Below are 16427 nucleotides of genomic sequence, written 5' to 3'. Positions count from 1 at the left end.
GTTTGATTCTTGTTGTCTGGGCTAAATAATCATATTAACTATTTGATGCACTCGTCATCAGTGAGTTTCTGGAAGTAAATAGAGCAAGACGCACGGCATAATAATAAAGAGCTCCCGCATACAACAAGACTGTGACATTCTTGACGTGATCGTCACCTGCAAGATAAGGCCAAGAACTTCATTTTCTTAAACAAGCGTGAAAAGCCATTTGTCAAGACCCACAACACAATAATAGAGCACAATTGGAACGAGAGACTTGGAAGACCAGACTTTTGGGCGTCTTGACTATAAAGTTTTCTCTGGTTGACACCAATGATGTCGCTAGAGGACCGCCGTGGGCAGGCATGTTGCTCATATCAACATTTGATCAGGAATCCAACTAAAGACTTTTGTCTTTCTTTCCACTAGGGAAGCATCATCACACAGTGTCAAATTTTTTCCCTACCTCATGTTTACGTGTCCTCTCCCACATAATAACAACTTATACTTCCTGATGAAATCCTACTTTAATCGAAGCCAAGTTCCTCAATTTCTTCATATCACTCTTTTTAAGTTTAACTTGAATCTATATGTGAACTTCTTGCTGATTTTATTCCTTAACTTTCAATTTTTTCGCGTCATGTTTACTCAATCCAATCTGCGCACATTCTAACCTTATTCGATATTGCTTGATGTTGGGTTTTCATCAAGCTAGTGAATTAAGAACATGATTTTTAAATCGTCTTACCGCCTCATCGTTTACTTGGGGGACATACGCATGTGGCGAATGTAGGCCTTGACTTTATCGGTCCACTCAAATGGTGATGGAAAGCAACCGTGCAGGACCATCTTTGAAATTCTCCTTCAGCCCACGCACAAAAATTTAAAGAGATTGCTGTGCGGAATAAGCGATCGAATAATAAATAGACAGAATAAGAAAATGAATCGGGTATCGGATGTACATGATTCTGTCATAAAAACCTACTTCCACAGGGAGAGCAGTAACGAATTTCAGTATAAAACAAACAATACACGGAGATTACAAACCACACTCGAATTGCTCAAATACTCTCAGTATTTTTCAAGCTCCAATTATATTCAATGATGTACACAATGTTTATCACTTTTTTTTTTTTTTGCCGACTGCAATAAGGAGATCTCCAAGATATCACCCAACAGAAGGTATTGTTTTCACAGCATACAGTCCCGATGTCCACGGATATTCAAATTTGGGTCTTTCTTGATCTTTGTCTTTTCCTTCAATTATCTCTTCACGGTTAAAGTCTTCCATCTTGGATTTTCAACATGAGAATTATCAAAGCTAATTCTTACCTAGCAAATAATTTCCTTATTCATTTATTTATCGCTGCAATTTATATTTTCGCTTCGAGCTCAAACTCGAGACATATTTTAACAATTTCTATTTTGGCTCGACGTTTGAGCCAAGTCACAATCATTTCGCCAAAATTCGAACTTCGCTGCTACTCCCCCATAGCCCCAATAGGCTCAACCGTCATAGACATCATCCAAGCTCAAGCCACATTTGAACTTTGCCATAATCATGGACTTAATCAGAACACCAACTGCACATGTACTTCACAAGGACTTTTTGACACAAGCTCCTCTACTACAGACAAAGCAAAACCATTGATGCATCTATATCTGTCCGGAGATCGAACACGTACCTTGCCAATATCATCAATTACGGCAACTGTTGGCTCCATAGGCTTCACCTCGCTACAAGCACTATCTGTGTCGATTACTTTGCTAGTATTCGCTACCTTATGAGTTTTTGATTGCAACCGACGCATCTTCGCTCATCTTCAAATTAAACAGACATCACATCAAATAGGCCTTGTTGATTGCAGAGGGCTTCTCGTACATGTCCGACAAAGCCAACGTCATCAAACCGCAATAGTCTTCGATATTAAATGCGACATTACGAGCCAACGTCAACCAAAAAACACCCATCGCTCGTCTATCCAGCAATTCCTAGTCAGCTTGCTTCATCGTATCTAGCTTCTCCCCACACTAAGGTAAATGCAATTTAATCTCATATAGATAATCCTCAATTTGCATCTTTCAGAAACCAAAATCCTTCCCATCAAATTTGTCGATTTTCACTTTAACTTTTTCTGTCACCATCAATTCGCTACAACTTAAACAAGCATGTCTTTGATACCAATTGTTGCACGGAGCAAGCAATCGAACAATAAATAGACAGAATAAGAAAATAAATCGAACACTAGATGTACGTGATTCAGTCATAGAGACCTACGTCCACGGGGAGAGTAGCAACGAATTCTATTATAGAACAAGCGATACACGGAGATTACAACCCACACTCAAGTTGCTCAAATATTCTCAGGATTTTCCAAGCCCCAATTACATTCAATGACGTATATAATATTGAGCCCCCAATTCCTAATAAAATAATCTCTCAATCTCACAAAGAAATTACACAAATCTTAAGCTAAAATGCAAATGTTATGGAACTTCCGTAGAAGTAAATTATCTCGCAAGAAGAACTCTGCAATTCTAGGCACACGAAGCACTCGCAGGAAACCGGTGCTTCAAGGCAATGTGCTAGTCTTCGTCCCCTGACTTATATTATGCATATATGTGTCAGTATAAATTCCATTGCAGAGTGCTCCTCAAGGTTGACTTCTACGTGGAGGAATCATCAGTGCAAGATTGGACTTATCACTTGTTTTTTTCTTTGCCGACTTCAATAAGGAGATCTCCAAGGTATCACCCAACAGAAGGTATTGTTTCCACAGCATACAGTACAGGTGTCCACGGATATTCAAATTTGGGTCTTTCTTGATCTTTATCTTTTTCTTCAATTATCTCTTCGCGGTCAAAGTCTTCCATCTTGTATTTTCAACGTGAGAATTATCAAAGCCTAATTCTCACCTAGCAAACAATTTCCTTATTCATTTATTTATCGCTGCAATTTATATTTTCGCTTGGAGCTCAAACTCGATACATATTCTAACAGAGATGATGTCGATTTTGATTTTTTGGGAGACGATCGACTTGGAGTCAAGTCATCGGGATGTTGGTCGATAATTTCTTAATAAAGACAAGCTAATGTGTGCTTTCCCATTTCCTTTTCAAGAACTACTCAAATTATATTGATGGTTATGTTGACCGTGATGGTAAATAAAATTACTACCACGTAGTAAACGGCAATATAGAAGAGTAAGAGGTTGCATCCACTACCGTTCCTTCCCTTGCTCTCTCTATAAATACCGCGTGTCTACTTTTAGTAACCCACCCAAAACCAACGTCTCAAAGTTTAAACAAATGCACCCAAGCCAAAAACTTGAAGCATAATCGTGTGGCCTTCCCGTGCAAATTGCTTTTGTTTTCGATTTCACTATCATCCATGGCGAGACCTGATAGTGTGAAAATGCTTGTACTAACAAGTCTGTTGTTAATTTTAGACAATGCGTGCGTGTGCTTGTGCAGGAACAGAAGCTCATCCACCATTTGCTTTGAAGAAGAAAGGGAGGCTCTGCTCCAGTTTAGGCAAAGTTTCTCAGACGGACCTCACATCCTTTCTTCTTGGAACGGCGAAGATTGTTGCCGGTGGACGGGAGTAAAGTGCGACCGAGCAAATGGACATGTCGTCATGCTCCAGATCACATTAGGAAGTGAATACCCAATCCAACAAACCTTTTTCACAGCTAGTGAATTGAACTCTTCTCTGCTCAACTTGAGATTCTTGAGATCCTTAGAGTTGAGTGGTGGGTTCTTTTTCGGGAATGCGAGCATGCCCAAATTCATTGGCTCGATGAAGCAGTTGAGGTACCTAAACTTGTCCAACTCTTATGGTTTTGCAACTATTCTTCGTGAATTGAGAAATCTCAGAGAGTTGGAAGTCCTTGATCTCCGTACTTATTCTGACGAGAGTGTTGGCAAAGACATTCAGTGGCTTTCGCATCTTCAGACATTGAAGTACCTCGACATGAGCGGCCTGAATATTGCCGGATCTGGACACCTCATGCAGGTGATCAGCAGACTCCCATCTTTATCACATTTGAGCCTATCAGATTGCGGCCTTCATAAACTTCATCCATCTTTTGATCTCTCGAGCAATTCTACTTTTCTTCATCTTCAGTATCTCGATCTGTCATTGAATTTTTTCCAAGGTCCCATCCCAAGCACTACATTTCAAAAAATGACTTCTCTCCAACACCTTGATCTTTCATGGAATTTTGTCAAAGGTCCCATCCCGAGCGCTATATTTCAAAATATGACTTCTCTCTGGCATCTTGATCTTTCAGAGAATCGTTTCAAAGGTCCCATCCCAAGCACCATATTTCAAAAAATGACTTCTCTCCGGCACCTTAATCTTTCAGGGAATCTTTTCGAAGGTCCCATCTCAAGCACTATATTTCAAAACACGACTTCTCTCTTGAACATCGATCTTTCACATAATCTTTTCGAAGGTCCCATCCCAAGCGCTTTGTTTCAAAACATGACTTCTCTCAGGACCCTTGATCTTTCAAAAAATCTTTTTGAAGGTCCAATTCCGAGCACTATATTTCAAAGCATGACTTCTCTCCAGCACCTTGATCTTTCATGGAACCTTTTGAACTCCTCAGTACCAAGGTGGTCCGGTAACTTGAGAAGCCTTGTCGATCTCAATCTTGAAGCAAATCTTTTGCAAAGTATTGAAGGAGGGTTGTTCTCCTTCTTAAGGGACAAACCACACCTCGAGTCACTATTGTTGGGCCATAACAAACTTCATGAGGACATATTTTCAGTCGAGGGAAATTCTTCGGGGCTTATCGGGAAAAACTTGGAGCGATTGGAGATAAATAATAATTTTCTTGGGGGAGCTTTTCCAGATTGGCTGGTGCGCTTGGAAAACCTGACGGTGCTTGACCTATCGTATAATCAATTATCAGGGAATATTCCAGAGGCATTAGGAAGATTGCAAGTCCTATCAACTTTATGTCTCGGTAACAATCTTCTCAATGGCACCATTCCTCACAGTCTCGGACAACTTCAAGATCTTGACCATTTAGATCTTTCAGCAAATTCCCTGAGAGGAACACTTTCCGAAATCCACTTCTCCAAACTCTCGAATCTATCCTACTTAGATATCAGCGACAATTATTTAGCTTTCGAGGCGGACTCCAACTGGATACCGCCCTTCAATCTCTTGTACATTCGGATGATGTCTTGCGACTTCAAAATGGAATTTCCCCAGTGGATAAGAACGCAAGTGGATGCATTCGACATAGCTTTGTCCAATGCCTCCATTGCAGGAGCTCTCCCAGATTGGCTACCTCTCATGTCATTCTCCTTCCTGAATCTATCTTACAACCAAATAAATGGATCTCTTCCGAGGTTTTCTTTTAATGTGTACTCGTTAGATCTCTCTCACAACTCAATCTCAGGACCTATTCCGCAAGATATTGGCCTAGGGATGCCTCATTTGGATTACTTGTATCTGAATGACAATCTCTTAAGCGGTCCAATACCAACCTCATTATGCGAGATAGAATTTCTGGAGGTGTTGCACCTTGGAAGGAATGAATTAGTTGGCGAAATTCCTGAATGTTGGAAGGAGAACCCTCTCATGAGTCTCCTTGATTTATCATCCAACAAGTTGTCCGGAGTCATACCGAGTTCTCTGGGAAATTTAACTGTGCTTGGGTCATTACACTTGAACAACAACAGTCTCCATGGAGAAATTCCTGTGACTATGAAAAATTGCACGTACTTGCTGATTTTGGATCTTGGCGAGAACAAAATCTCTGGCAGTGTTCCACACTGGTTTGGACCAAGCTTTCAGTTTTTGCAGATTCTTAGACTGCGAGAAAACATATTCAATGGTAGTATTCCTTCACAGCTATGCTTACTCCCTGCACTGCAAATATTGGACCTAGCGGTGAATAATCTCACAGGAATGATTCCAAATTGTCTTGGCTATATGAAAGGTATGAAACTGCACACAAGTATAGATGAAGGTAACTCACTATCCCCTGCTTCGGAGCCTGCACCTCCCATGTTTGGACTGGCGGCTGACATTGCTCCAACATATTGGGATCAAGAGCATGTGGAGCAGATCATGAAGGGGATAGTCCTTGACTACACAACACTTGATCTCCAGCTTATGGTCAATTTAGATCTCTCAAGCAACAAATTGATTGGGCCGATCCCTGGAGAACTTACCTTGCTCTCTGGATTGCGAGGCTTGAACTTATCCCACAACTTTCTTTCTGGAGGCATCCCAACTATGATTGGACGCATGAAATCACTCGAGTCTCTTGATCTTTCGAACAATCACCTTTCCGGGACAATCCCACAGAGCTTTTCTGCATTTACATCACTGAGCAAACTAAACTTATCACACAACAACTTCACGGGGCCAATTCCTAAAGGAAATCAAATCCAAACCCTTGACGATCCTTCCATTTATGCCGACAATCCTCTACTTTGTGGCGATCCTCTACAAAAGAAATGCCCCGGCGCGGAGGCCCCTCAAGTGCCAGAAGAAGGTACCCATGAAGAAAGTAAGCTTGAGAAGGCGATGTTCTACGTGGTCATATTGCTCGGGTTTGCGACTGGGTTTTGGGGAGTTATCGGAGTTTTGGTGTACAAGAAGAATTGGAGATGCGCCTACTTCGACTACGTGGATCGTAAAACAGACATGATCTGCATGATTGTTGCAGTGAAGGTGGCCGAGTTGAAGAGGAGATTGACAAGAGCATAACCAGCTCGTTTTCCACATCAGTCCAATCCTTCTTTGATCTCGTGAAGTTCTTGCTTTCTTGTTCAGGCAGAATCATCTTTGTAGTTGGCTTGTTTCTCCTTAGTAGTAGTAGCCAATATTTAGTTTCCTTCAGTTTCAAGCTTGTCCGATCAAGCAAACCATGTCGTTCGGTCATTTTAGTCTTTTCTGTTCAATTTAGCAGGACTTCGTGTTATTATAGTAGTGTTGAATTTGGTCTGGATTGTAGTGCCAAGTTTAGATAATGTTATTATTTGTGTGTAAATTATAGTATGGAGGCTAAATATTTCTAGTGTCTCTGTTTATTAGTTTTATCTTGGGAACACATAATATGATATAAATATAGACCAAAGTAACGACTTTTTTCATGATTGCAAACTAAATGATCCATATTCATTGCAATGCTGTGATCAATGTATGTGGTTATGAATAACTTCATTCAAACAAGAAAATTACCAAAAAAAACCTAAATCAATTGCACTTGTGTCAATTTAGTCCCAGACCTTTTAATTTGGCCAATTTGGTCCTATACGTTTTGATAATTTGCCAATTGAGTCATTCCGGCTAATTTTGGCCGAAAATTGCTAATTTAGACAACGACTGTATTACGTGACACTGTTGGTGCATCTTTGTGATTTTTTACTTTTAATTTTTTTTTAATCTTTGAATTTTTTTATTTTCCTTTTATTCTTTGCTCTGTTTTTTCTATACAGGTGAGGGTCTATGGCGACCGTCGCGGGCTGCGAATGCCTCACCCACGGCTAGTGAGGCCGCAATCCAACTAGCTACAGGTGAAGGCCTTCACCGCAATTTTTACTTGATTACACTTTTTGGGCTCAATATCCAAAAAAAAACTCCAACTTTAGCATTTGTGACAATTATATCCAAAAAAAAAATTGTCTCAGAAAAAACCTTCAATTTTTACTTTTGTCCTAATTCTATCCCAAATTTTTAATTTTGTCCCAACTCTACCGGCCTAGTATCAAGAAAACCCTAAACTTTATCGGATGTCCTAATTATATTCAAAACTTTTTTTGTCTCATAAAAAACCTTCAACTTTACTTTTGTCTCAATTCTACTATCATTAGCCTTCCTTTCATAATCAACATTAGTTAATCATACGTGGTATTTTTACATCGTTAATAAATTACACCTTGGCAAAGCTGACATAAACAAACCTCTGAACTTTTCTTTTGTTGTTTGCTTCCCCTACATATTCCTGGGAGATACATAGTCAATCAAGACGACGCGTTTTGATATTTGGACAAACAATCTAAAATCTTGTCATCCATGAAACCTACTGTTTCTAAATTTCCAATATTCATGTTCGGCGAGAAAATTTGAGCCACGTAGGATTAACTAATGGTAATTATGGATGGAAGGCCAACGGTGGTAGAATTAGGTAAAAGTAAATGTTGAAGGTTTTTTATGAGACAAAAAAAGATTTTGGATATAATTGGGATAGATTCTAAAGTTGATGATTTCTTTTGGTATTAGACCAGTAGAATTAGGATAAAAGTAAAAGTTGAGGATTTTTTATGAGACAAAATTTTTTTTGGATATAATTGTCACAAATGCTAAAGTTGGAGTTTTTTTGGGTAGTAGGCCCACTTTTTTTTAAGGGGTCAATTACATTTTCGTGGCATATTTTGGAACTTCCACTGCACTTATCCATAAAAGTAAAGCTATCTTCTTTGACACGAGGACAGAAAATCCATTAAGTGCATGATACAAAATTCGACACATATTCTCGATGCTCAAATAACTCAGTTGACTCATTATTCATAATTAATGATCTGTATAATTGAATTAGAAATATGTACCTGGTTATTGCAATTTTTATTTTTATTTTTTTGAACTTTTTCAAAGAGATGCAAAATCGAATAAAAGTTAGTAATCTTAATAACCACAAAATATGAGTTTGATATACACGTGAATTGTCTAATGTAACACTAAATTGATAGAACTAGAATGTACAGAACCGAATTATCATATGGATAATAAATTTAGAACTGATTAGACAATTTCTCGATAAATTCTTCCAATCGTTCATTGAAAACTTTGGTCTATTTTGGTTTGCGGATATTATTCAATTCTCCACTTAAGTCCCCCACTTTTGGGATGGTGCCGTGTGCTCAGTACGCACGCTCACCTCCACCAAATGAGTGCATTTTGGGGGGTCGCTCTTCACTCTCGGTGACTTGGTTCTTGATTGGATGGTTGACTTGTCCCATCCCTAGAAACCAGCGTTCTTCAATCCATCCAACACATTCCTACACCGGTTCGATTCAACACTCGTTTCCCATTTGGTCGGAGCTTGGCTTGGTTTGATTCGGTGTCGTTTCCTTCACTTTGGAAAATTTTCAATACGCCCTGGTTATGTCTGTCTTAAAGTAGTCTCTAGAGTCGGTGATCTCGTCTCGATCGATTTTGTCTTGACTCGTCTAGATTGGCTTGGTTCGATTGGGTCTCATTTCATCACTTTTCATCACGAGCTTTTTGACACCTGTATTGCCACTAGGATCTGATAGTCAATTTTTACTCTTTGGGATCTGTCATCCGTATTTGTTGTGCGGGGAAATTTGCGATTTCCAAATTTCAGTTGCATATTATGAAGCTAGAGTTTGCGAGCATTCCAACGTAATAATAATCGGGTCAATCGACTGTTGGATGAGGAAGTTATCGCCGATTAACTTTTTTACCAACCTTTCTGATACCCGAAAAAGGTCCAGGAGCTCAAACCATACCAGAGGTCTCGAATTTGTGCGAAACTTTCTAGATCTCAAAGTTATTGTGAAAGTTGATTTTTCACAGGTTAAGTCACCAAGTCGTGATCCGGTTCATAGACACGAGCCTAGGGGCACTACATGCGCTAAAACATTGGGTCCGAATTAAGTAGTTATGCTGCCAAAAGTCGAAATAAAAATTATGCACGGGGCTAGGTTGTAGTAACTAAGAATGTGAATCTTAGAGATCAATTTAAGCCGTCATATTGCCGAATTTAGATCATGTTGCTTGTTGTTGACGTATAAAATGTGCCTTTCGAAGGGCGATATAAGGTGGTTGAATATTCGAAGTGCTGCAATAAACTCCTTATTTTGCAAGGGAACCTTGTAGGCTATGGGGATGCCGCCAGAGGTGAAGGACTGGTACCAATGCGACATGAGTTCATGAATTGAGTCCCCATGCATGTGTCGTTGTTCAAAAATTTGATTTCAAAATGTGAGTCCACATGAATTTTGAAACTGCCTTCGTTGCAACACGTCGATTCGCACATCCAATATTTGATTGCCACATCATCATTCATGCCATTAGCACATTGATTTTTCATTGTCACGTCAGCATGCATTAGAGGTGTCCATGGTCCGGGCCGGTCCGGCCCCGATAAGGAATTGGGGACCGGACTAGTAGTCCTAGACCTCCCCGCTCCAAAATTTTGGGGATCGAGACCGGCGGTCTAGTCCGATCTCAATGGGACCACTAAAACTAGTTGCTTATAAGCTGTCTAGTCCGATCCCAATGGGACCGCTAACACCAGCTACTTATAGAAATTTAATCCTTGGATCTAAACTAACAACTTCCAATCTCAACCATCCAGCCTAATAAAACATACACATGACTATTGTATAACCATCACATAAGTACTTATAATTCTAATACAATGATAAACGACTAAATTAGGAAGAAAAACACTTAAAATAACTGAAACGGGATTATGCTCTTGTATCATTCTCCTCGAGTTGGAAAGAATCAAGTTCAAAGTAAGATTACACTTGTACTTCACTGAATCCATGTACAAACAAAGTAATGGGTTTGCATAATATAGTCAAGACAAAACATAAATTCAGTCAAGACAAAACACGTTCGGAGACTGCATATCAAAAAAGTCCCACATAAAAAATAGCATGAAGGATGTCCACGGCCTCATCAGTGGATCAACCAACAAAATAGTATAATGATTTCCCCACCAACCTCGCATCAAGTACCCAGAAGTCGCTACGCATAACCACTGAAAACGCAGAACACAAATATTGCATGAAAGAAAGGATAATCAAAGTAGATGGACTAAGGGATTAATCACCTAGGGTTTTCACTTGAGATTGAAGTGATCGAGCGAGGATCAAGGCGATGAGAGGAAGCAGCTAGAGGAGCGACGAGTCGACGACGCCAGTGGCCGCGATAAGTCTAGCCAGTATCTGTGAAAAGAGGGAAGAGCGACGGCGCCGAGCGAGAGGCAAGATCGTAAGAGGAGCAAGTAGAGAGGCGAAGGCGAGAGGAGCGAGCACCAAGCAAAGCTGCGTTGCAAAGGCAAGACATGAGTGTCAAGTGAGAGGAGAGGAATGTCGAGCAAAATATGGGAAAATTAGGTTAACTAGTTCTTCAAAAATTTCTAATTTGTTTTTATAATTGTATATTTATAATTATATATATAATGGGCGGTCCGGTCTCAGTGGTTTGGTCTAGTCTGGTCTCATCCATCATAGAACCGGGGACTAGACCGCCCCCTTAAGGCCCGTACCAACCTGGCCGGTCCAATCTAGTTTGCTCACCCCTAACATGTATGTCATTTGCAAGGACCTTATTGGATTGTCAAATGCCAATTTTTTTTGGTCAAAAAATAAGATTCCATTCATTAACCAAGATAATACTCGAGAGGTATATAAAATGCTTTCAAGCCTAACAACTCTCAAATAACTGAAGATAACAACAAATACTAGAAAGCACATAACAAAGCATATTCTGCAGCTATACGCACACTCTCATTCTTCAAAAATAGATCTACTACCATATTAGTTCGACGGCCGATCACCAAAATCAGTGATGAGCACATACCGAGAACTCTCACATCATTTACGAAGACTTGCGGTGTGTGTCTAAAATCGACATCCCCATCACCATCACCGAGCAATAGCACCAACATCAAAATTTTGAAAGAACACAAATCAAATACCTGTAAAGATCACTCAGATCTATATATAGATCAAGAGAAGTAAAATTCCTAGATCTAGATCTAAATCTAAATCGGCAAATGAGAGCAGCCTAATTTCAAAGAGTTTATGGAGCTACATCACAAATATTCTCATCGGTGGCTATCGACTAGACGAATAACTGAATTGGTCTCCCCATTCACCCAAGATTAGCTGCAAAAAATTATTCACACTCACAAAATTTCAAAATAGAGTGAGAGAGAAAAGGAAAGACAAGCCAAGCAAAGAAAAAAAAAATACTTAAACTCACACACAAGATCTCTAAATGTTCAGCACTTGAATTCGCTCAAATTTGATGGTGGGGTTGGGAACCCTAAAGGGCAGGGGAGACGATTTTCAATTGTCACTTGCACATGTCTTAGTCAATTGCCAAAAGTCGATTCCAAAGTCGCTACACATCTCATAGTCGATTCCAATGTCATATTCATTTGCACATATCGAATTCGAGACTCACATCACATATACATGTCAAGTTCCATCTCTATTTATGCGACCACTATGTCACCTTTTCATTGGACTTTGTTATTGCTAGCATTATCACCTAGAGGAGGATGAATAGCCGATTTCAATGAACTTTAGAAATCAAGGGGGAATTTAAACAAATAAGTTTAGAGTTTAATTCATAATCTAAACAAGAGAAAGATTTAAGATTCCCTTAGAGTTAGTAATGTGCAAAATTCGACTATCAAATGTAAATGATAAGGAGCTCAAGGGATAGAGAATTTGCCCAAAGAGTTGATAGTGATTCGACTTTGTTCAAGCCTCCATCCACTTCTTTATGCTGACAACCGATTGGCTGAATTTCACTAGTGAATAACTTAGAGGTTACAATTTGGTGATGATTTTGGAGTCAATAAATTCCCTGTCTAACACTTACACACTTGAATGAGAACATCTAAGTATTATAGTATTTGGGGATAAGTATACTATGAGTGCCATAACTTGTATACGGCGTTCATTTGAGTGCCATAACTTTCAAAATGTTCACTTAAGTACTATAATTTTTAAAAATCGTTCACTTGAGTGCTACGTTGGAGCAAAATCGTTCACTTGAGTGCTACAGCAACTTTTCCGACTACCACGTTAGATTTTCCGACGTCTGCGTCAACATAGCACTCAAGTGAACGATTTTTGAAAGTTATGGCATTTAAGTGAACGTTTTGAAAGTTATTGTACTTAAGTGAACGCCGTACAAAGTTATGACACTTCTAGTATACTTTTCCCCGATATTTGGATCAATAATATATAAAGGATGTGAAGCTCTCTTGAACTTTGAAATTTAAGATTATGGACTCTTGTTTTCTCTTCAACCTTGAGGTCTCCTTTTATACTCATTCATCTTCAAACTAGCCATTGCAAGTTCTTTAGAGAATCACTTTCCAAACTTTCTATTTGGACGAGATTGTATACAAAGGATTTTGCAGCCATTGAAATTACCAAGATTAGAATGTCCCATTAGATCAAATCGCCCATATAATCAAAATCTAGGTTTCCAAATATGGAGTTCTTTGTTTATTAAGCCATCCTTATCTTCCTTAAAATCCACATCCTTAAATGATTTTCGTGATTGATGTTGACAACTAAATTTCAACTTTCCTTTTTCAGTTATTTATTTTTTGCACAAAGATCAGGGATTAATTTTAATTCCTACCAAAAATAATTAAATCATTTTTTTATTTATCTTAGCATACATTTACATTAATGTGGACCGACGGCAGGAAATTGAGCTTAAATTACCCGGCGATTGGGCCAAGACCTATCAGGGAAATTCGACCAAGGGATGAATGGAGTGTGCCGAAATTTACATGTCTTTGGGGTATGTCTGAGGTCTAATTCAGCCTGATTATGTTTGTTTAAGGGAAAAGGCTTTTAATTAAATATTTATTAATCAATTAAAGCTTAAATTGAGCAAAAAAAAAAAAACACAAATTAGCCCACAAGAAGCTCAAAAATTCAGCTAGCCCATACATGGGGCCTAGCTGAAAATCCTAATCTTATTAGAAGCTTAATTATTGCAATTAGGCTCTTCGGGATTTAATCTAAGTCATATTTCGATCTCGGGGTCTATTTTGCAAAATTAAGAAAGCTCTAACCCCTGACTTTACAAGGCTTTTCTCTATAAATAGAGACTTATGCCTAGGGTTATGGACATCAATTCTCATTCAAAGAATCATAAAATAATTAGAGAATTTTAGCAAGATGTGAGAGAGCCTCGGTCGAGAAAGCTATCCACACGGCCGAGCTTTCCCCCTCCCCCCCGGATGGCCAAGACTTCCACGATGTAGCCCCGCCACCGTAGCTATTAATCACCGGGGTTGAGGGAACCTCCCGACGGTCCCCGCTCAGCCACCGCCTCTGTTGGTGGTAACTGGAGACCTAAGAAACCGGTGATCCCAGCCGCTCCCTCTGCCTCATACAGTCGTTCAGCCCATTTACGACGTCACAGCCACCGTTCCAGTGCCATGACGCAAAATCAAAGGCCAGCGGACCCAAAAGCCAGCAGACCCAAAAGCCGGCAATCCAGAACCCCGCCGGTTTTTTGGTGCCAGCATTGGTGTCTCACACTAGCAGCCCACAACGTCGGCCTCTACTATGTAGTGTTATTGGTCCGTGCTACACCTGCTCGAGCTACCGTCCCTACTGTTGTCTCATGCTGCTATTACCACTAGTCAAAGCGTAGCAGCCCGACGAACCAAACCAAAGCGAAACGGGGACCTCCGCGTTCTCCTTCTCGCCATGCGCCATTCTGCCTCCGCCGTGCCTAAGGAGTCCCGTGCCGTAGTCGTTGCAGCCCTAGTTGTGATTCTCTCGTCATTCGGTCCTTGATCGAAACTTGGTCATCAAGTTTTAGTGAAATTCAAATTAGGAAACACAATTTTCGAATAAGATAAAATTCTAATCTTGATATACTTTGGATATATTGCTTTCCTAAATTGAGTTGATTGCATATCTTTAGTTGTCTTGCATATATTTTTACCTATTTTAGATAACAATGTAATCTTACCGATAGGGTAATATTGTACTAGAAATGACAATAAGATATTTAGGCACATTATCCTTAAATTATTTATTCTCCTTGTCCGTTTGATTTTATTTCTTTATTTTTTTCTATTATCATGATTGTTATTATAGTGATTTGAATATTAATAAATAATTATGCTCATAACATATACACCCATGTACCTAAGTCCCAAGAGATTTGTGTAATAGGGCGAACATCCGACTTCACCCCCGAAGTACGATCTTCGTCCGCACATTGAAATTATTCATCACATCCACTAGCCATTGGATTGGATCGATAATTTCATGAAATAGAATTAAACTTTTCGACCCATGATATTTGGGTACGACTAATATTCTATAAGAAGATTCACTCTCCGACCCAATCCCTAGGATACGACGTGAATAAAATTCCCCATCTGACCCGAACACATGGGTATGAGGCAAATTTAATTGGGGTTTTCGAAATTTAAAAGTATATTATGAGCATAATTAATTATTTAAAATTTCCCTCGAGCACGCGACATCCCTACCTACTCGTCCCTCGGGTTAAAAGGGTAGCATCCCAAGCACACTACCAACCCTTGAGATTAACTACGCATGCGGAAATTTATAATACTCTCTGACAATAATATAAGATAGGGATAGGCAAGTAGGAGAACACATCAATTCGAAAACAATATGAGCCCAACTCACCGAGTCCTTGGCCGAGAATTTGGGCCGAGTGGCTAAGTTCGTGGGCCAAGTTTCCGAGCCCGAGTCCAAATCCTTGCCCAGGAATTTTCAAGGACCGCCATCGTACTTACCTCACCTATTTGACGGTGAATCGACCTCTAATCCTTGGTTAGGTCGCTAATTACGTTTGGATTAGCTTAATTACATTATTAGGTATTTAGGTAGTTCAATTAGGGCCGGTTTAGGCTAGAAGCTTGGTTCGGGTTCAATGGTTCTAATTGATTAGGCTAGCCTAGTTAGCTAGGATTCTGTGGCTAATTGAATTAAATTGGTTGATTGAATGATTGATCTTGCTTGATTACGAGCAAGCAATAGGTTAAGGATGAGCATATGTTCGATTGACAAATCAAATTGGTTAATAATGAATTGATGTATGAATTGAGCCTAAATAAGCGAGATTGGGTTAGATTCTCATATGAAGATGCTAGGCCTTGCTTGAATCGATTGTCCGATTGAATGGACAGGTTATCTATTGATTGATTGGATGTTCGATTTAGGGATTAATCGCCTCGTTGTGCACGCAGAGTTGAGAGGATAATTTTGTGCATTCATATGACCACATCCGGCATCAATTGCATGTATTGGCTTGAAAACGGCCTTGGGCCGAGTCACGAACACATCGTGTGAGCATATGGCTAAAAATGGAATTATGAACTGATGGATTGCCAAGTGTGTTCGAATGGTCATATAATGGATCTTCCTTGACAATGTTGTGCCATGTCGATCGAAATCCCACGACTTGTTAGATGCACGCCTTTCCATGTCGTCGGATTGAGCGGATGCCAATCGTAGCTGGTGACGAACCAAAGCCCTTATAAGGATTCCTGGTAGTTACGTGCCATGTCGATCGGAATCACATGGACTATCGGATGCTATCGCTGGAACTAAGAGACGATGTTTGGTCCTACCAGAAGTGCATTAACTGTCTAGTGTGCAAGGCCAAACGACCGTTAATAATTAAATTGTATGCAATT

The 16427-nt window shown here is 39.7% G+C and overlaps 1 protein-coding gene across 1 annotated transcript; it reads left to right on the top strand.

Moving 5' to 3' along the window:
* The first annotated feature begins 3299 nt into the window (after window positions 1-3299).
* Window positions 3300-10976, top strand: LOC115749295 (receptor-like protein EIX2). The gene is made up of 4 exons (XM_048271346.1): window positions 3300-4918; window positions 4991-5106; window positions 5320-6638; window positions 10939-10976. The coding sequence occupies exons 1-4, from the start codon at window positions 3371-3373 to the stop codon at window positions 10974-10976; spliced, it is 3021 nt and encodes a 1006-aa protein (XP_048127303.1). The 5' UTR covers window positions 3300-3370.
* The last annotated feature ends 5451 nt before the right edge of the window (window positions 10977-16427 follow it).

This window comes from Rhodamnia argentea, chromosome 10 (genome assembly GCF_020921035.1).
Source record: "Rhodamnia argentea isolate NSW1041297 chromosome 10, ASM2092103v1, whole genome shotgun sequence".
In the NCBI taxonomy this organism is placed as follows: domain Eukaryota; kingdom Viridiplantae; phylum Streptophyta; class Magnoliopsida; order Myrtales; family Myrtaceae; genus Rhodamnia; species Rhodamnia argentea.
The sequence above is the reverse complement of the archived record's forward strand: the minus strand, read 5'-3'. Positions and strand labels throughout refer to the sequence as shown.